General features: G+C 38.8%; 1 protein-coding gene across 2 annotated transcripts in view; it reads right to left on the bottom strand.

The window, feature by feature from the left end:
* Positions 1-8,495: 8,495 nt before the first annotated feature.
* The window catches only part of cdh11 (cadherin 11, type 2, OB-cadherin (osteoblast)), an 88,619-nt gene continuing 74,516 nt past the window's right edge, over positions 8,496-22,598 (bottom strand). For both annotated transcript variants that reach the window (XM_039621854.1, XM_031743893.2), the window contains 8 exons: positions 19,328-19,441; positions 19,068-19,207; positions 18,492-18,628; positions 16,530-16,651; positions 16,268-16,385; positions 13,027-13,278; positions 11,378-11,529; positions 8,496-11,077 (listed from right to left, as the gene is read on the bottom strand). In XM_039621854.1, coding sequence (XP_039477788.1) covers positions 10,712-11,077; positions 11,378-11,529; positions 13,027-13,278; positions 16,268-16,385; positions 16,530-16,651; positions 18,492-18,628; positions 19,068-19,207; positions 19,328-19,441 — 1,401 coding nt within the window. In that variant the 3' untranslated portion in view covers positions 8,496-10,711. The remainder of the gene's footprint in view (positions 11,078-11,377; positions 11,530-13,026; positions 13,279-16,267; positions 16,386-16,529; positions 16,652-18,491; positions 18,629-19,067; positions 19,208-19,327; positions 19,442-22,598) is intronic.

A 22,598-nucleotide genomic window follows, 5' to 3' on the forward strand; every position in this document is an offset into this window, starting at 1 on the left:
GAGGCATTGTAACAACTTGGTTTACTGGTGTTGGACGCTGATAAAATATAAATAATTAGCATAACTGATTGTTAATTTCATACTGACTGTAGGGAAGAAACATTTTAATAAAGGCAATAGGACCACATCATCTGCAAAAAGCTGACCGTTAGACCTGCTAATATGACACACCCCCACCCATTGGCTGTTCCCTGAAATTCAATACATAAAAATCATGAGCAGAATCTTTCATTCTGACTGGGTCCTACACCCAGAAATGAACCTAATGCTAACAATGCAACAGTCTTATTACGACTCCAAGGGACCAAATAGCTTAGAATCTGTGTAAGTGGGATTGAGGAGATTATGGGATTGTTATTGTAGAAGAACTGTCTGTGTGTGTGTGTGTGTGTGCGCGTGTGTTGTTCTCAATCTGAATATGTATTCAGATCTCTGTGTATTCTAATCCATGTGTGTACTGGGATCTGTGTGTGTGTAGTCAGATTTTAAATGTGTGAATAAATCTGTAAAGAGCTTTGTGAACGTGTACAGGAATCTGCAAATGTGTGTTTAGAATGTGTGTTTAATCAGATTTATAAATGTGTAAATAAATCTGTAAGCGTGTATAGGTAGTAATGGCTGAAAAGTCTTAACGTTTTGCTCAAAGTCAGTCATTAACTGGCTGTCTTTCTACACATAAGTTTGCTACACTACTGCTGTAGCGGACCCACAAATATGTGCAAAATGTGTGTGAGTTGTCTATAAATCAAGAGTTCATTAACCCTGAGCTCAGTCTCTAAGGCTTTCACTCACACTCAATATGTACAACCAGGTGGTGTGTTACTTAGTATTCAAGTATGATATTAGTTGGCTGATAGTGGTGATTGTGCCGATGCTAGGCAGGCTCAGATGGACAGACCACGGTTGATTTCTATATATTGGAGCTTAAGTATCTGAATTTCAGGAGCAGGACCACACCTCCAAACATGCCCCCTCCAGTTCGTATCTATATCTGATCCCCCAGTTCTACAAGCTGTTCGTTCTTGTTTTTGTGCCCCACCCTCAATCCCCATTTTCAGTTCTTTCACTTATTCACTTCTCATTAGTACATGGGGATCTGCTAGGCCCAGGAGCCGCCACCAGTCCCCTCTGAGGCCTTTCCCCGCTCAATTCGTGTTTAAGCCATTCACCTTTATCTAATAAAAACACTATAAAACGTAAAATGAGGGCGTGGGCTCAGCTAGTGAACTTGCTTTAAGGATGTTTATTTTGTTAGTAGCTGTCATAAATAGCTAACATTGGAGGTTTTTGAAAAAATAATATAACTGCTATATTACTGTTATAACTGGGAACAACTATAATGGTCAACTTATGGTTCGCTTATTGTAAACGCTCCTATTAACTGACAGAAATGAGCTAGCTAAAGCTCTGAGCTAAAAGGCTTAGTGTATAGGAGTCACTAGAAGGTTTAATATCTCACTAGAAGCCAGAGTGATGTGGCTGAAACTCACAACCATACAACTGAGGCTATTGAATATCAGTTGAATTAGCTTTGAGCCTGCACACCTCTGGTTAAATAGATTAAATAAGGAAACATGATCATCATCATTGTTGTTGTTGTTATTATTATTATTATTATTATTATTATTATTATTATTATTATTGTTATTATTATTATTATTATATGTGCTGCCTTCTTGGAGCAATAATAATAAATGAGATTATAATAATTCTCTCTAACTGCGTAGTTACCAGACTTTAATACATATGCTGATTTGATTTAGTTACACAACATTTTAGTTAGGTTAATTTAGCTGGTGTTGTTACTACCTGTAGCACAGGCTTGTATTTTGATCTTTTAAGATCAAGACTATGCTGAGAAATTGGGATCCCAGGGTTGTGGTTAGCAACACTGAATTGATTTTCTAATATGTGTAGTTCCTGTAGATATAAGTATAAATGTAACAAAAAGCAGCACAATGCTTTAAATGTACTCAGAAATGTGCTTTAATTCTTTATTTCTGTCTGAATTTATGTCATGATGTTACAACACTGCTTGTGTAGCTGCTGTTGATTATGGCAGTTAATGTGACAGTGGGCCCCTGGAAATAACGTTCGAATGATTATTTATTACCAATTCCTTTCAGGTTTGCATAAAATCACTTCGGTAGCTGGAGCACTAAAGGCCATTTTCACAGCATAAATTTCAGCTTGGCACAGTGGGATACTTGCAAAAGAAAACAAGATTGAGAGACACGTTCTTTTAAATCACTTAGTGGATCTTGCATATGGTCTGCTGTGTTTTACATGACTATAGTCTGTTATGCTGTGCAAAAGTGCATCAGGACTTTTTTTATGCACTGTTATTTTGTTGTGAAGCACTTTGTGATCCTCGTCTTGATACAACTCATCATTAGGAGTTGATCAGTAGACAGCGCAGCACCCGAGGGTCCTGTACTAGAGTGATAGTTCTATGGGCAACCAGCTGGTTGCCCATAGAAGCCAGGATAAATTTTAAAATCTTACTCCTTACATACAAGTGTATCCATAAATCTGCTCCTTCATATTTGTGTGACCTGCTCCATATCACCACTGTTTCCCGCCCTCTCAGATCATCATCTGCTATTCATCTTACTGTTCCGTCCTCACACCATTTTACTATGGGGAACAGAGCTTTCAGTCGCTCTGCTTCCCGGCTCTGGAACTCTCTTCCCCCTGCACTAAGAAATATTGACTCCCTCTCCGTATTTAAGACACAGCTCAAAACACATCTGTTTAAACTGGCTTATTCGCTTTAATGCTGATTTTATCTGTTGTCACGCTCTGTTTTGTAATTTTAACTTATTTTATGAATTTTATGACTACTGTTCCTTTTATTAATTGTGTTTTTTTTGTAAGGTGACCTTGGGTTTCTGAAAGGCGCCCTCAAATAAAATGTATTATTATTATTATTATTATTATTATTATAGGTCTAATGATGGAATTACAAAATCAACCTATGGTCTAGGGTGTCCTGGTACCAAATGCACAATTTTATGCTTGAAAATATTATCTTTTGTGGACAATCTGTGAATGGTGCAGTCCAACAATAGAACAACATGTGGGCAATGAAATTCCCAAATTAGGACAAAAAGGCTTGGAAGTGTGAGCTGTTGTTGGCCCATAAGCTGTCCTCACTCAGGACCAGTTGGGTGTAGGTAACCCTGCAGTACCAGAGGAAAATTGCCAACATAGTTCCTAGAAAATCCCATTCACCATGGTAAAGTTTTGTTGTTTATTTTAATGAGGGGGGTAAGGTTTGGTTGTTGGACCAGTTTTTCAGCATGAATGAAAGTTTATGCTGAACGACTATTCAAACAGTTTAACTGAATATGTAGAAGCTGTCTTAATTATCAGGGAACTGGTGGCCTACCTAAATAACTAACTAAATTAGAATTTCACTTATTACCTTACTGACTGGCTGATGGGTTCATTTTACATGTGAATGGTTCCTTACTGTGTGCTTGTTTTCAGTGCATTCAAGGACATCCAGCTGATAGAAAACACTCCCCATGCACCTAACCAACTTACAGACGCCCTGGCAAACTGAATGAATAACTACATTACTGACTGGCTGCGTGACTGGTTAATTAACTTACTGTCTGTCTGTTTGTAGTGTACCCAAGGACATCCATCCAGCTTGTACACAAACTATTTCACTCACAGACATCTCTCCTCTCTGGAGTGACGGGAAGAATATTTCCCTGTTTACTCAAGTGCCACTTCATGATTAAAAACTAATCAGGCTTCAGCCAGGCTGGGATCCCCCTACACACTGACAGAATGAACTGTAATTATCTTAACTGTGGAGTAAGAAGTGAGAGGCAGGGAGACATGGATAGAAAGAGAAGGGGGATGAAAGAGAATAAAGAAGAGGATAAAAACATAACTGTTGAGGAGAAGGTGAGTAGTCTGAGCCAAAATAATAAAGAAACTGAGATAAAGCAGGGGTTGTGTCAGATGCCAGAAGTTCATAAAAGCAAGATAAAGGGAGGTAAACAGAGTAAAAGTGTGCAACGCCTAAAATTAAAAGTTAATTATTGTGATAACGCATATCTTCTCACCTTAGCTCCAGCGTTTAGCCACACTGTGTTAAGCTTGTGCAAGATTGCAACTTTATGTTTGGTTAAGCTGCAGATTGAAACTCAGCTCAAACATGTTTCCATCAGATATTTTTAAAATTACACATGTAGGTCAAAAGCTCACCTAAGAAGTTTAATGGTAAATGGGATGAAAGGGAAAAGATTATTTGAAAGCCTGTGAACTAGGACTACCACATTCAGTGATTTGCAGTTATTTTTTCACTCTTCTGTCACTGAAGCTGCTGAATCATCCTTTTTGTTGTTTCTTCCCACAGTGTTCAAATGACCAGGGTATTACAGCACAAGGCCTGCTGTGTGGAGACACACTAAACAACAAGGATAACCACTTGAAATCAAAATTAGAAATATTTTTTACACAAGTTACTCATCCCTTTGTCACTTGTTTTTATTTCTAGGGGTGTCACAATAACTGTGTATTTACCATAACGCTAATGCTAGTATTTAAAAGCGAAACGTGTCAGTCGAGTCAATAATGCACACGGTCTGAAATTCTAAATAACTGTAATTTTTAGCTCATCCACGCATTGGACCAATGAGCTAATGCCACTGAGAGCCAGCTGATGTCTGTATGTTTGCAATATACAAGAATTGCGACTCCCACTATATTATTGATCAAAATGTAATTAAACTTACACACAATAATTACCTTCACTCAGACTGTGCTGAAGGTCACATTTGTATTTCTCACTGATTTTAGTGCTCATTTGTTTGTGTAATACAGCCAAGTCATGATAAGAAAACATTGATTTCTTTTGTATTTCATACATTATATTAACCTGTGAATTGTGATAGATTGTGAGTCAGATGATTTACCAAATCAATTATGTTCAGTTTTGTTTTTGTATACAGCACCATTTTGCATTTTATCCATATGTATTTTGAGTTTAATGAATTTGCCTATTTTATAGACATTATGACATCTTTAGAATGCATTTTTTCTGTGAGAAGTAACATAATGTACAAGTCTGATACATATCACATTTAGTCCTGTGCATGTAAAGAAGTTGGAGTAACAAAATGTGGTGATTTAAAACCATGAATAGTACTGAAGTACCAGCATTTCAGAATACGTTCTCCTTTCCTGTCTTTCATGTTTCATTTACAGCCTAACCAAGTTGCATAGATAATCGCCATTAAATAAATATTTAAAAGGCAAAAAAAAGGAAAAAACACTCTGCAAGAAATGAGCTAATTCTAGAATTATAAAATATGTTGAATGGATGCAACATTTTGTCACCTTGAGCAACACTATCTTGGATTCAGATCTCTGCTCTGCTTCCCACTGCTCCACTCTATGTGCACACTGAGCGGAGCAGTGGAACATGCACACAAAGACGGCGAAACTGAGACCAAAGCAGAACAACAATAGAGACTAAGCAGAATAAAAAAGATATATATATTTTTTTCAATTCTATCTTATAAAAGTGAGATTGGCCAACATTTTTACAGGAAGAGACTCATATTCAATAATGTACACAGGTGGCTGGACAGTCTACAAAAATGCAGAGCAGAGCCTTGGAGGATATTACCAATCTTTATATCATAAAAATAACGTATAACTCTGCTTTATCTCAATCAATCACTCTGTTTTGACTGCTGCTTCTGTCTTTTGCCCAAAGTGTGTGGCTGTGCAGTTCTGCTAGCAGAGCTTCAATGTACATTGACCATTCCTTAGTACATCAGCTTGGTGGAAACAAGGGGTACTGACTAATGCCAGCATGTTTAGTTTTCACAGTATAGGACTTCACAGATGAAGGCAAATGACTGCTCTACATCCAGGTGTGTCAAAGCAATAACTCAAGAATCAGGCGACGCAGGAATTTGAAATTCATTTTAAAATTTCATATTATTATTTGTACATCCACTAAAAATTTCAGATGAGTTTGAATCTTAGTAACCTCAACCTCAAAGTCAAGGTCAGTACTCTTAATCATCATCATACTGCACACATACTACTAAATTTATTTGTGTATGAAGCTACATAGGGCAATGATCTGCTGTTCTTCTTATGGTTGTTTAAACTTCTAACATATCTGAATACATGCGTGACAAAGGGCACATTTAGCTCGTTTGCTGTTCTTTCTTGCTTTAACCAGCCAAACTTGATAGTCCTTATATTTGAGTTTGTCTCTCTTCTGGAAAAAAAATTTAAGCAGTTGCCTTCATACATGGAGCTCCCTATGCGCCCTCAGCTCAGTATCCATCAGTTATAACGAATCAATATTTTTAGTATTTTTCTACAAAATATGAGAACATCTCTTATTGGTTTTCTAAATGTAAATGCTTTCTCTTCGTCTAGTCTAAACAGCTATCGATAACAAAACTGCATCTGCAACAACTAAGGTATAACATTTCTGCACCAGACCTTTCCGTTCCACCCCTCTCATTCCCTGATCCATTTCCTTGCTTTTAATTCTCATCTTCCTTTGTGTCATCCTTGTGCCTCTCCCTGTTTTCACAGTATGCCCTCTCCATTGTTGCTCATCCAAAGTGCTGCCTGACCTTTCCCAGTGGTGCTCCCTTTGGAGCTGGTGAATGAATTCTCTCTATGTTTGTCTGTATATTTTGAGTGTATGTGTTTGCATGTGTGCTTGCCATTTGTTTTTGATTGTGAATGAATACTGTACTGTCTTTCCAAAGGTTGTGTTTGATTTAAAATAAAGTTCATCTTGTAATTTATGTTTCCTATTAGAGTAAAAAAGGTAGATAAAACGAGTTGAGGGCAAGCATCTTTTAGGGCAAGCGACTATTCACTATTGTATGAACTCTGTTCCATGCTCCGATCTGTCCTGCACCTATCACATGTAGTTTTAAAAGATGAAGGGCCAGATTTGCTGTCTGTGTGCACACTAAACTTGAACTGAAAGGTTTGGTCACAGTTAACTTTGCTGAGAAGAATGCACATGTGTTTGTTAAGAAGGTGAGTTTTTAAATGAAACATACAAATGAGATTTTTTTTAAGGTTCGTGGTAACACTTTATTACACAGTGTGTGCTAAAGCATGTTATTTTGTGCCTGTTGTAACTGTGATAATTCCTGGAGCAAGAAGTTATCAGAATGAGCCCATAACTGCAGTGGGTGGATGGCTCAGAGCTCTTAGTGTGGTGCCATAATTTTGTCTTTGTCCTGTAGCTCTTTACTGAGTCCTAAGCCTAAATGATTAGAGTTGTGCCTTGCATATTTCTAGTCCTCAGTGTCATAAGAGAACAAAAGTTTATGTGGAGTGTTGCTGGGTGAGGGAGAATAGTTCCCCATTAAAATGGCTGTGATTCAAATTCTTCTTGTTGACATAAATGAGTATCTGTGCCCGTAAACTGCTGTAGGAGAAAAACAAAAATAAAAAAGAGAGAACAATGTGCACAGTGTGCATGTGGGATGGTAGCAGTAACTTCATTACATTGAACATTGGTCATGATAAGACCTTAAATGTTTACCTTTCTTTGGAAAAATACTGAGCTGTCAGAGTTATCCAGAGAACAGCACCCCATGGTCCAAGGCCCCAGACAGTATCCCTCATTGTCCAATTGAAGACATTGGCTTTTATCAAAACATATCAGTTCCCTTCAGTGGCGTCACATTGATCTGTATTGCCATGCATACAAAATCTATACTTGTACTATGTTGTTTTGATAAGCAGATTGCTCGTTCCTTGGTCAGGTCAGTTTTGACCCGCTAATCAGGGATGCTCTTGGTTGTCTGCACTGGTCGTTTTTGAAATGAGCTGGCCGTGTCTGGGTTTATAAATTAGTGCATTGTTAGTAGGTCCCACGGCAGGACTTTACACTCCCATTAGTGTGTTTGGGACTTCATGCTAATTTGCTATGTTTAGTAATTCTGCGACAGACTGGCGACCTGTCCAGGGTGTACCCCGCCTCTCGCCCTATGACAGCTGGGATAGGCTCCAGCGCCCCCCGCGACCCTGAAAAGGATAAGCGGAAGCGAATGGATGGATGGATGGATGGATAGTAATTCTGGCCTTAATCTGGCGAAGGCTAGAATGCACTGCTTGAAGTTAGGATGGGGTTCAGTAACCAATGGGTGATACTAATCAATTCCTGATAATAATGAATGAGGTCCAAGTGTTGGGCTCCAAGCACCATAGTGCTTAAATGCATTTTTTGATATGTTATGTTTAAAATATAGTGAGTAGCTGACAACTATGACTTGATTTTTTTTCTTTTAAGCATAAAAATAATGAGTTTTGTGCATTTGATGCAAACCGGGTCCACATATGAAATGTGATTTTGTTTTTATATATACATATTTAGAAGACTACCTTACTTCCACCCTAGATAATACATGTCCCTAATGTTAAAAAAGAAAGGACTGCAGTTTCCAAAGTGAACACAAAGTTGACTCCCGAACACAGTCTAGTATCATTTTATAAAAAGAGCATTTATTTCAAAGTTTTTTTTCTTTTTTTTTCGCTTCGGAGATTGAAGCACATAGTAAAGCAACAGTACAATGTTCAGAAAATATAAGTGTGATGCTGTAACATTTTTTTTTAATCTTTATCTTCTTAACACGTTTTTGTTGTAATACTGGAATATTCTGCATGTATACTAAAATAAGAACTTTTAAAATTGTACAAATTGGTACCATAAAACTTGACAGAGAATAAAAACGAGGCGTTCTCTCACTGCAACAAACACAGATTGCTAGTTGTCCTCTTGAACAGGGAGAAAGAACAAAGAAATGCCAAACAATGAAAAGAGAAACAAAAATGAAAGAAATGAGAGGTTGTATTGACACAGGCATAAACCAAGTCTGTTTAACTTTAAGCAGTGAATTTCTTACGGCGGCCTAAAAATGAAACTAGAATACTGCGTAGTCCCTCCACGTTTAGGCAACTGTACAGATATTAAATCTGAGCTGCAAAGAGTCAAACATGAATTTCTTCCCATGTAGCTGCAGCCAGTAAAAGAACAGTTATAATAATGATAACAATAATAATAGAAAACAACAATAATAATCATAATAATATAATAACATTAAAAAAAGAGATTGAACAAGAACCTACACATTTAAAAAGGATGTTCTGGTTTCAGCCTCAGAAAATGTGGTTCTAAAAACATACTTATGTTATTTTCCAGTGTTGTTATCTCTAAATAGCAACACATGTTGATACAACAGATGTTGCTGCCAACATGCCGTGCATGGTACTGGAAAAAGACACAATGCACATTTTACCAATCTACATTTACTGTGCTGGCAGACTCAGTACATCCCATCTAAAGACTGTGCGGGGCGCAGGTTGGATCCTCAAAGTGATATATCACGTCAGCACGTTGCTCTGTACACACCTAACATGGAGAATAGTTTGCTTTCTGAATATACGTCTCAAGTTACAAAAAGAAACAAAAGGAGAAAAAAAGAGAATGCACTGCGTTGCAAGAGTGTCTATTAAGTTTAAGGCGATTTTTAGAGCTCACAGGTTTGTACTCATTGTGACTGATCATCATCAGTGGACTCCAAATGAGGAAGTGATCATTCGTTGGTAGACTCAGTATGGGAAGTGATTGTTGTCGTGAGGAATAGGGACACAGGGCGAGGGCATGGAGAAGGGCAGCTTTTTCTTTTCAGGTCTTCTCTGCAGTGAAGAATGAAAACAAAGAATCGTCCACAGTTTGAAAATTGAATCCTTGTTGAGTCTGTCTCTTTTTGAGAGTAGAAAAATTGTATCTGTGTAGCATTTTCAGTCCTTGTGTGTTCCTTTGTCTTTGTATAGCTACTGAAGATAGCATTCTCTTACTCCTTACTCTTGTTGTGTTTTTACCCCTGGAGTTGTTGTTTATTTATTATAAGGCCACCATACTGTGAAGATGCTGCGAGCATCTTCACAGTATCAACAACCCAGAGTCGGTCATGCCATCAAAACGACAGTACCTGCTGAATTCGGCACACACACGACACGTCAGCAAAATCATTCCATTTGATTTTTGACCCTACTAACACATCTGTACATTTTATTTCTATTTAATAACATCAGGCAGTTGCTGGAATCCAAACAAGCTCTTTCTTTAATTAATTTATTTCTCTCCCTTCCTCTATGTCTTTGAGAGATCAACAAAGGGGATGTACTCCACGCAGAAACCTTTCAAGGGAATAAAATTTCCCTCAATAACCATAAAAGAAGAATGTGAATCCAGTCCACAAAAGTATATAGAACCTCTAATAAACTAAACATTTTGCTAAAAGCAAGTCATTTTGACCATACAGCAATGTTTTTTCCATCAAATTACTCCCAAACAGACAAATTGCTGACATAGCAAATCTCCCAGAACTGCAATGTTCAAGTCTGTAGAAATAGAAGGAGGGAAAGAGACACAGAAAGGACAAGGAAGATTTGGGAAAACCGGGAGTGTTTCATGTCCAGGTGTTCATAATGTGTCCATTAACAAATCATCTTGGAGGACTGGAGCGTTGCCATGGAAGGGGGAGCTGTTAATGTTTGTTGACTAATTGGCATGAACTGATCAGTTGGTAGTTGGTAACAGTTGGGAACTGGGGAGTGTTAACCCTCAGTTAACAAATCCTCATGGAATCAAGAAATCAGAAATCGGGGAGGCGTCCACTCAGTGAGACCACTGTTAAGAGTCTTCACCATCATCAGCATCATTAATGGAGCAGTCTTTGGTCCCATACAAATCTGCCAGCTTCTTAAACCTCGGCCCCCAACTCTGCAGATAGTCATAATCCAAGTCGGACTCTGTTGTGACAGACTCGAGGGAACTCAATGACCCGGCCAATGATCCTCTGCCTTCATAGCCGTAGATCTGAATGGAGTCGTAAGGAGGTGCAGTCGGGTCACTGTCAGCTTCTGCAATTCGAGTCTTGATGAAGTCATCCACATCAACGCTGTTGGCTGCGGGACGGCCAATGCCGGGCCTGATGGGATACTGAAGTTCTGGTTTGATGTCCTTTCTTGGCAGGAAACCGTTGGCACCATCTGGGTTCTGAAAAGTCGGAGAAAGAGAGAAAGTACACTACCGTCAATTATAAACTTAAAGATTGCAAAGAATGAACAAGCTTAAGAATTGTATTTATCTGCTGGCAGATAAGGTGGAATATTAACCAGATTTAAGTACTTGTAGGTTTTTGGTGTAATGTTTATAAGCATAAGCAGAAACTGACAGTTACAGATTGCTTTTGACCTGCCTGAGGCTGAAGCAGCAGACCCTCAATTTCCTCTCTTCCCCATAGACTTTTATCTTTAATACCAAGATGGTTATTGCCACTCGTCCTCTCACCCTTACCTGCAGTGTGGCAATGTCGAAAGCCTCTGTGTCCTCCTCACCGCCTCCCTCGTCGTCATAAGTGATAATATTCTCCCGGATGTCTTCCTCCTCGAAAACTATCAGTGGCTCTTTCTTCTGACGCCTCAGTGCAACAAACAACACTACTATTGCTGCCAAATAGAAAACAAAAATGCAAGTTTTTTTCCATTTAATAAACACATTATAAAAACCTTCATGATTACAGGTAGTAGACAAGTTAATCGTGGATAATTAGTGTGCACTGTGGGAGGTTACACCTTGGACATTTTAATTCATATCATTATTGTATTATGTTATACACGCACACCATTTTAATTTTAAAATGTCATCAACATGTCAATCTCGCCAAAGGTTTTCAAATGTGTTGTACTCTGTGTAAAATGCAGTGTAAATTAAGGTTGAAGAATCAGCTAATGGCTTGTGAAAGGTTTTCTGTTTTGAAAGCATATTTATGATGACATATAAGGCTAAAAATAGATGTTTCTGTGTGTGTGTACTCTAAAGAACTGTCTTGTGTGCATGTGTGTTGTAATAAAAAAAATTCAACCCAAGCAGACAGTGTGTGTATGTTATATATATATATATATATATATATATATATATATATATATATATATATATGTAGATATATTTTTTTTTTTTTTTTTTTTTCCTGCGCATAAAGGATAACAATACAACAGCGACTATCACTGCTCTCTTATGATTGAGCTGCAGCTTTTCTGTCTGACACACACAGTAGGCAGCAAAGAGGCGGCAATGGAGACCAATTGAAGTGAAAGATACTATGTTTTTTTTTAGTTGACAGCTAGGCTTGTTACTTGTAAGCACAATCAAAACCTTAGCGGCTAAAAAAGCCTTCACCAAACTACCTTTTCAGCAGGCTTAAACACTGACAAAAGTGGTACTTTCAAGGTCTTCCATCCAGTTAATAGGTACACCCCGACTATGAAAACCCCCCACAAACCCACCCCTGTGGCTTTGCCTCCTAAACTCTCCAGAAACCTCTGGAAAAGGCTAAAAAACATTAAAAGTCAAATATTGATATGTTTTTTGTACTGGTTTTTTAAAATAAATAATTGGATATTAAAAATGCAGTTTGAATACATTTTGAATAAATAGTTCAAATTAATGTAATAATTTGGCTGTAAATAATTGATCTTACTTTAATGGATACATTTTTATTTTTTACTTCACCACTGAACCACCTGTGGTCCTTGGACATGAAAGTAAATGTCAAGCCCTGCTACTGCAACATTTCCAAGTACAATGTGCGAACCCGCACTAAGTGATTATGCATGGATGGGGTATGAGAGTGATTCTGTAAGTGCTTATACATAAGTGATTCCTTGACCTCTACTCTTAAGAAGATCAAACGATGCAGCACAGTTCGAATGAGGAGTCAAAAATAGGAGGCAGCCTGAGTCAATTGCTGATGTTTCACCTCAGTGTAAAGTAAATGTCAACCTTTTTGATATTACTAGGAAAGTTTGCGGTTTAATGGCTGAGTCTATAAACATACCCTATGCAATTTTAGAGGGGCCTCCCTAAAGTTTGATCCAGGAATGAATAAATGTCATATATTTTAGTAATTTCTCCCCCATCAAACTAACAAGAGTTTTGTTCCTTACCAAGCAGAATGACAATACAAGCCAGGATAGCTATCAGGGCTCCAGTGCTAAGACCAGCAGGAAGGACGTAGGGCTCCACATTACAAGACAGAATTGTCTCTTTGCTGTCACAGGAGCAGACTCTGATGGTCAGGGTGTTGGTGCTGCTCATAGCGGGAATACCGTTGTCGTTTATCTCGATGGGAAGGTAGTAAACATCCTGGGTGAGACGACTGAATCCTTTACGGAGCACATAAATGCTGGCTGTTTTTGCTGTAGATGGAGAGAAAAATAAGATGGTGAATATGATGAAATGATGGAAGGTTGTTCAACTTCCAAAGGACTATAAAAAACACATGCTGCTGAATGTTTTGGCTTTTATGTGCAAAAACTCACACAATCCACCTTTGCACACATTTTTCTTCTTTAGCATTGTCCGCACACACAACCATTGCTGCCTGAACACAGCAGCCAATGAGGTGTGACTTTGATGACATTAGATTTATATTTAATAGTGGGTCCATTCATCAGTTCAAAAGTAATCAAAGACCAGTTATTGCTGTTACGACACCAACTTGCTGGCTCTGCCTTTGTAGTACCCTCTTTTTGTCTGCCTTTTTTCCATCCCTCCCATGCCATTCTTTCGCATGTATATTTTATTACCAACAGAGGATTACACTATATGAGGCATTTCAGAGGCTATATCGCAGGAAAAACAGTGTCTAACTTATACATTAAAATACATAACAAAGCCATACAGGTTAAGCATGTACAAACTACTGTTGCACAATAATAAGTGTATAATAAAAATGCTGACAGATCTCCTCCTGGAGGATAAATTTAGTATCAATTTAACCCAAAAACCTATAAGTTTTAGGACAGACAGCAATATTTTTTTCAAGCTCTGTTCTTTTTTTTTATTTTAATCACCTCATGTCATTTTTAATAATCCACCTTCATTTTTCCATCTTGCTTTGTTTCTCCTAAAAATCTTATACTGATTGTTCCTGAATTCATCATTCTTTTTTTTCTCTTTTCATATTCCTCAGTTGTTCTTTACATGTGATCAGGTGTGACAATAATCTAATAATTATACTTCCGCGAAATCTCTTAACATTTCCGGAGAGTTTACAGAGAAGTCTAATGGTAACTCACTGTAAGCTTTACTGTAGCATTTACAATACAAAAACTTTGAGTCATGCAAAAAAATGTTACATGTCACTTCCACAAGTACATTAAAGGATAAAGAAAAGGAAGATAAAAAAAAACTCAGAAGGGTTCATAACTTCTAGCCAAAAGCTATGAAAGTTACTCCAAACTCCACTCCCTGACGGAAACATCTTTCTGTTACTGATGCTACTGTCATTTGTCGCCTCCTGCCAACACAGCTACTGTCTGAAAGTTGTATGTGTGATGCAGTGTGTGCTTCTGAGTCCTCTGAGAGGCTCTGGACTCTTCTCTGTCTGTCTGCGTGTCTGTTACCTTGTGGTACTGAAAAGGTCACCCTTTTGCAGTGTTCTTCAATGATAGAAGTCGCACACATTTCAAGCTGCTCATTTTAAAAACACACCTAGACTTCTGATAATATAACGCTTAGTTCAACACATATCACATTTCCACTTGTTATTGCTTTGTACTTCAGTATTTCACAGCTTCTTCTATAAATAATAGGGCTGGTCAATATGTAATTTCAGCAGTGAAAAGGAAGGAAAACTAAAATGCATGCTATGACTTTTGCTTTCTTTGTGCAGCTGGCGAAATGAGTGAAGAACAGGAGAAAATCATAGAAAAGGAACATTTAGTTGAAAAGAAATGTTATGGGCCTGTGAGGTGAGTCTAGATTGGACTCGGGCTCAGTTCTTGCATTCTCACAATGCACGGGGTGCATTTCGCCTGTCCTCTCTCTTCTCCACTCTTTCTGCTTTCTCACAGCCATTCAGAGTGGGTCGGTTTCTGCATCCCACCCCTACTCTATTCAGTCAGGAGGCTGATTAAAGGCTACACATTACAGGTCTGCGGTGAGCCTCCACCTTACAGTGGAATTCTACGCACTGCTAAAGCTACATAGAGCAGTGCTGAAGGAAGAAACAGCCCCTTTCCTGAGGAAATGAGACTGATACCTCAAATGAAAAATAAACTGGTGGTTTACTAGTGGTTCCTGAGATATTTAAAAGTAGAATGGGAGGCAGAGCCTTCATCTTTCAGCCCCCGCTTCTTTGGAATCAGCTCGCAGTCTGGATTCGGAAGACTCTACATAGTTAAGGTTGGATCAGGTGACCCTGAATTCTCTCTTAGCTGCAATGTTTCTTGTCCACTCACCTTTTTCACTAATTGTGTGTTCATACACCACTCTGCATTAAATTATTAGTTATTATCAATCTCTTCCACAGTGTGTTTTTCTTTTTGTCCTGTCTTCTTTCCATGACCCCCAACAGGTCGCAGCAGATGGCCACCTCTTTCTGAGCCTGTGTTCCTTCCTGTTAAAAGGGACTTTTTCCTTCCCACTGTCGTCAAGTGCTTGCTTACAGGGGGCCATTTGATGGTTGGAGTTTTCTGTATTATTCTAGGGTCTCCTACCTTACCCTATAAAGCACCTTCTGGTGGCTGCTGTTGTGATTTGGTGCTTTATGAATTGAATTGAATTGAAGAAACACTGGAATTTCTCCAGTGTTTAATATAATAAAGGTTGTTATGGGATTGAATAAAGGTCTTTACATACATACTATATAGTCTCTCCAATTATTTTGGAGTGATTTATTCTTAAAATTTAATTTTACTCATCCACTTAAAATTCCTGTATTTTCCATCTTACAGTGTATTGAAACAATCTTTTTTTCCAGTATCATGCAGCTCAAATCTATAGTAGTGTTCTCCGGATTACCTCGTTCTCTTTTCCTTTTTTCCATCTTGCTCCCAGAACTAACAAAACTTAATTCAATCAGCTGGCCCCCGAAGATGTATGTACAGACGGACAGAGACCCCACTGCAATTAATACAGCCCGCAGGACATGTGTGCATTCATGTGCGTGTGAAATTCAGAGCACCTGCTGATTTCTACAAGGTACTGTAAGCCTCCATCTGGTTATGCTTTGATCTAATCTGAGTGAAAGGGGGAGAGAGAGAGAGAAGGAGACAGCAGATGAAGAAACGGTAAGGCTGGCTAAAGAAAAGGGTGGAAAGAGAAAGGGGAAAAAATCAAAAAGCAGGGGGGAAAAAGCGAAGACGTGGAAGGGATGGAGAAAATATTTTAAAGGTCATCTACCTCTGTTGTCTTTGAGGGAGAAGTTATGGTTATGAGCAACTTCTGGAGCAAGGTTGAATGTGAAGTGTTGTCTGTAAGCCATCTCATCCTTGTCCACTGCGGTCACTGTTTCGATAACCTAATACAAACAAATTGAAAGGCAATCGGAAGGGAACAAATGCTGTAAATACTGTTTCTGCATACATTTAGCTTCACCATCATCCCACTAAAGACATGAATTAAATTTTTTTTTTTTTTTATCGTCTCACACAGACAGCCTTACCTTCCCCGGTGCGACAGTTTCACACATGAGGACCTCATTGTTGGTCGCGAACTCTGGGGGGTTGTCATTAACATCTTTCACTTTGATGTTGACCCGCACTTTGGTGTCTTGGTGATGGCCCCCTGCATGTATAGTACACACAGTACAGTGCAAAATCATCAGTATTCTGCTCCATATAAAAATTCAAAGCAGTGTTAAAGTTATTAAAGCCAGAATGTCATTTTTATGTGAATTATTTGTGATTGCCCATGTGTCTGTATTGTAATCCACATTTGGCATCGAGTGAATGGAAAGACTGTGAATATTTTTCATCAAAATTGCCTGTCAATCAGTCAGCCACTCAGCCAGCTATTTATTATTTTGATTTGCAAAAATTATAGACAAGTTTCTGAGACATCAAGAAAAAAAATACAGTCAAACAGAATGCCACTCATTTAGTTGCAGCTCCCACAAATGTCAAGTTATGCCTGCTGAAGATTAAATGAAGAAAAAAAAAGTGATGCAGACAGAATGATGTCTAAACAGTCAAAATAGACACAAAAAATACGACATTCAAATTATTAACTCAGAAAGATGGAGTGCACTTTTCTTGCTTTTCATCTTTAAAAAAGAAAACCCATCCATTTCAGTGCTGTACTGCCTTGCATATTTGCAATTCTAGTCAGTGTGATTTTCCACTACCCTGTCATTACTAGGCATTTATTTAGCTTCCCAGGGTCTGTATGTGGTTAGCATAGCCTGCAATGGTCCTAGCATTGTGGGCGGCAAGTCCGTTTCCATCTGTCCGTCTGGCGTCTAGCACACCACAGGGAAACCACGCAGCACTCTGCTAGTTTGAGCCCCAACCACAGAATACCAGGGTGGGGCCTCTGTGGCTTGAGGGAGGGTTGTTGGGGCTAAAGCCAGGGAGGGAAAGCTCCGGAGGGCCTGTGGGTTGACTGGCATCTCCCCTGTTTCTTCCCCACGTATGCACTACAGTAGACTGTTGGGGTGGAGCTCATAATTAAAAGTTATAGTGGTGCTTTAACTGTATTTACTTCTCTTTTCATTGCTGTGGAGTTTTCACCAAAAATCTAACTTTCATATAAAGTCAACTAAAAAATAAGCTCATTTAAAAAAAACTATTAAAATTAAGGAAAACAGTTCAGGTATAATAATAGTTAAAGTCTTGTTGTTGCCTTTTTTCTCTACTTGTTCTTTGCCCCCTTATACAATTAACATTTATCAAAAGCCAGCTCAGTGCAGCACATCTTAGAGTATGCAACTAGCCAGAAATGAAAACTAAGATTAGACACCTTCCACTGAGTTACAGATGGGTACACTTATCAGAATGACACCACTAAGTCTCAGCTGTAAAGCATGAAGTCAGTTCACCCCCTCTGATTACAGACATGTAATTAGTTCATCAAGATTTAGGCTTTTTGCTGCTGACAAACATAGCAAAAGGGTTAACTTTAGTCCCACCAAGAGGAGAAAAAAATTACAGCCCGCAGCTTGAATCCACTTAAAGTCTGTACATAAGATGTCATGGAGTGTATCCAGCACCACAGGACGACAGCCCGGGCTTCGGATGCCAGCAAATGTACAGCCTGGTGGCTATCTGGGAAATTTCCATCTGTTTGTTCTTGTTTGACTTTTTCTTCTCATACTACATCAGCGTGTGTGGTTTCAGTAACAGAAATGACACAAAGGCTAAGATCAAACACAGGGAGAAGCTCATTAACTCCCAGACTGGCTGAAAATAAAATCAAATTTGCACTTAGATGTTGTTTCACTTCACATTTAAATGTATCATAAGAGTGTCTGAGTCCAAACTGTATATACATTAACTTTTGCTATGCATACAATGATAATTGTTGTATAAGTGTGTGTGTGTGTAGGCAATATTTAACAGATCTATAGGGACTCATTTACACATCAGAATCAGTCCCAGTTGTCTTGTATTTCAGAGTGCGTACATACCAATCTCTGTAGCTGACACAGATATATTATGCCAGGGCTGTGTTTCTCTGTCCAGTGGTTTGGTTGTGGTAATCATGCCATCTTCTGCATTTATACTGAAGAACTGCTCTACATCTGTATACCGAGGGATCATGTACCTACACAGAAAGTTAGCACTCGTGCGTTATTGGCATTACACATAAGAACTAATAGATTAAAAAAAAACAATACATATATACTACAATATGCAATACATATAGCATGCAGTGTTTTCATTTTGTACTATTTTGAGAGACCGCTTGTAAAAAAAATGGTAAAAGTTTAAGTCCATTTTTACAAAATGAGTCTTGTTATGCCTTTGTTACCTTATTTTGCATCCTTGCTCTGTTGAAAATGTCTTTAATACATAATATTGAATAAAATATTCTACAGCCTAACATCTCTGAGTCATATTGTTTGCTCAGTGTAGCTCAATGAAGGCTAAAAGTTTTTGTTTTTGTGATGTTCCACAGTATGAAAAGACAGTTTCTTTCACTGCTACAAGCCTGTCTTAATTAACGTATTTGTGTGAGTTTATAGCATGAACATCTCTGTTACCTGACAGGATTGTTGGCAACATCAGTGTCCTTAGCATGAACTCGCCCCACCTGAGTGCCTGGAGGGGCATTCTCCTCTACCTCAAAAGTGTAACTTGGAGCTATAAAGACAGGAGGCTCATCTGCATCCTCCACTGATATCTACGAGCATAAATACACAGAAGGAAAAAGCTATAAGGAAGTTTCTCTGGTATTTGTCTTATTTAAAAAAAAAAAAAAAGTCTCAAACTTGTGTCATATATTTGTTGTCTTTATCTGTACCTTTATTGTGGCTTCATCTTTGTAAGGGCCCCAGGCAAGGAACTGGGGATCAATGTGAGGGTTGGATCCTTCCACCTTCAGAGTGTATGACCTTTTCGTCTCAAAGTCCACCATCTGAGAAAAGGGAAAGAAATAGAAGCTGTTAAAACAGTCCCTTCCTGTTTTTAACTGTAAACACTTGAAACCTTCCTTTCTTTTTTTGTCTTTTAATTAGTTTTATCAGCAGGAAAACAAACATTACATCATTTGCTTTGTGAAGCGTATGCATGCCCAGTACTGTGCACTTATAAGGCCTTGTGATAGGGGGAGCTGTTGCTACACGAATAACAGCAGACACACTGTTAGTTCCAGTGCTACAACGATCACAGACCAACAAAAGTAAAAGTAATCCAAATACCAACTTTAATTTCCAGATGGTTTGTACTCCATGATATAGCATGATATGATATGATTATTTTGGGACCAGAATGAATCATTGGGTTGTTTCTTTTCTGGCTTTTTTTTTTTATCGCCAGATGAAAACATTACCTGTCTGCCTTTAATGAGCTGGGATTAGGTTTGGGAGTTTGGGACACCACATGATAAAAGGGAATGGAAAGCAGGAGATGAAGCTTCAATCTAAGACGAAAAGAACAGCAGGCTGGTGACAGTTAGATTATTTTATCTATAATAATATCATCTAAATATCTGTCCTTCAGATAGAGAGCGGTAAATTAAGCCTTACCTTACCATTTAAAGTCACTGTCATAGATTTACTATACCAGCGGCAAGTCGATGTAAAACCCTTAGATTTAATACGCTCTTACTGAACTCAGCTTCAGCTCACTTACTGAGTATTGGTAGAAAACCCACTCACTTTTAATAGCCTCAATTTTGAATTGATTTGAGTGTGTGCTTTGAGGTATTATGCTCAATGTCAAAAGCGTACATTTTCCTCTCATCACATTTCCATTCAGTCATTAAAAAATTAGCACATCAATTATAAAGCCATGACCCTCATCCAAACAGTCTGCCTCATGGTATGCATCTAATGAATTTTCGTCTCCATCCTACTGACTCCTTTTCTGATGTACAGGCTATATGCTACTGCAGGGGAAACTTTGGAGTCAACAAATGTGTTGGCAAGCACTGTATAAAAGCTGTAATACCCAAGAGGTTTTCGCTGCTATGATTACAAGGACTCGTGTGTTGCCAACAGCACTTGGCTGTGACTTCATCTGCAGCCCCGTCGTAGCCATAATCATAGTAGTAACACTCTTCTGGGTATCATTGCTGTATTATAAACCCAGATAATAACCACTTTCCCTCGCTACTATTTTTCCAGCTGGTATGGGGATGTTAAACTGGCAAAGTCCCAGGAGCAAGTTTGATCTTTTCATTTTCAGGCTACCAACACTTAATGAAATCCCAGTGGGAGAGAGGGCTCATAAGCACAGTGTGAACCGTTAAAAGCAGAGAGAAGCTACTAGAGATTTATGAGGTTGACAAACTGGATGCTAAACAAGTCTACCGAAAGTAAATATTACGGATTTAAGCTGCTGATCGAAATGATTATCCTTTGCCTGCCTTCAACACACAGCAGTCCAACTTATCACTGGTACATTGCCGAATCTAATATCGCACTGAAGGGATAAAATCCAAAGTGCGGTCTGTGATCCAACATGGAGGCAGGTAGATAATACCTTCTCTCAGTGGATTCTTCCACACTCATTCAGTTGCAGCACTATTCCACTGCTGTTGTCAGTGAAGGTGTTTAGTGTGATGATAGGTACAATAGTAGTAGAATAGATGTGACCCAGTTCTTTCATTTTCCCTTTTGCGTCACACTCTCTGTCTCATCTGTGCACTCTCTTTTTCCTATACCCCAGATCCAGCATTTTCATTCTCTTCCTACTTTTGTTATCAGTGTGAGATGATAATAAAAATAATTTTCACAATAATGTCCCCCCTTCCCATTGCCTTCTTGAAAACACAAGCAAACACACAGCTTCTTAATATTCTGTGGACTGGTTTCGTCAGGACACAGTTGAAAGAGAATAGCTGATTAAAGCTCATCCGTGTGTGTGTGTGTGTGTGTGTGTGTCTGTGAAGAAAGTGAGAGAATAGAGATTAGCGAAGGCTACTCTTGACATGTGAGTCTGCACGCGTGCTCTTGTGTGTGCAAATGAGTGCCTTTAATTTTGCGTGGCACTGCCTTTGGGGGGCAAAAGGCATTGATTTCCCCCGAGAGGCATCAAGACCCAATAATCTCAAACGTGCACGTGCACGTACACAAAATTACTACACAAACCCTGAGCTGAGATGCCATCATCAGATTGAGAGGAGTGTAAGTGAGGCTAGCAAGGTGAGAGCACCTCTCATTTGTCCTAATGCTCAGTTTAAATCACCATCAGGCTATTAAGCTGTTATTCCAAGAGACACAGGGATCTGTGACAAAGGATGCTCATGTCAGTCAGTGGCCTTGCACACAAACAGCATTTAAATGGGCATGGAACTGTGATCAGCTCAAGGCCATAAACTGCATATAAGAGATTGGCATAGCTACAGTGACTCCACATTTTGAAGTCTCAACATTAGCAGTCTGGCTGCCACTGCATTGGCTGTTGGAACCAGAAGTGACCAAATTTTGATCACAGGGTCGGGTGCTAAGTTAGCAGCTTGCTGCTCCATAAACTGTGTGGGTCGAACTCACAGACACATGCAACCACTAATTAGTGCTAAGTAACAAAATAAAGTACAAGAATTTCACTCACCAAAACATAAACATAAACTGGTTACATGGTCTGCACCATGTTATTTGTGGGATAATTCCACAAATTATACAAATACGGCAGTTACTGGCATTAGCATTGACAAGACCTTGACAGCCATCGATGATAGCTACCTATGTCTTCACACCTGTCAGTCAAAGTGGACACACTTCTAAGTTTCATAGTTAAAACAATATGTATGTGTGCAGTTGTTATAAAGGGGAAAAATATCCATGGAGGCCAAAAATCATTTTAGCAGCAGGCTTCGAAATATGCTTTTACTTTAGTTGGACATTTTAACCACAGACTGTAGATAAAAGACGGTCACCATGACATCACCCACTGGTTTGGGAAGTCCCATTGTGAACTCTCAAGCTGAGCATTTTTGTTGTTTGCTATCCTGGTGTTTCGACATGATGAGCAAAGGGAGGATCTGTCTGTCAAACTCAATGACAGAGCAGCTTGTGTATTTTTGGAGCCAGCTTCAAGCAGCCACTCTGCATCCAGGAACTGAAGTATTT

This window comes from Oreochromis aureus, linkage group 13 (genome assembly GCF_013358895.1).
Source record: "Oreochromis aureus strain Israel breed Guangdong linkage group 13, ZZ_aureus, whole genome shotgun sequence".
Lineage (NCBI taxonomy): Eukaryota > Metazoa > Chordata > Actinopteri > Cichliformes > Cichlidae > Oreochromis > Oreochromis aureus.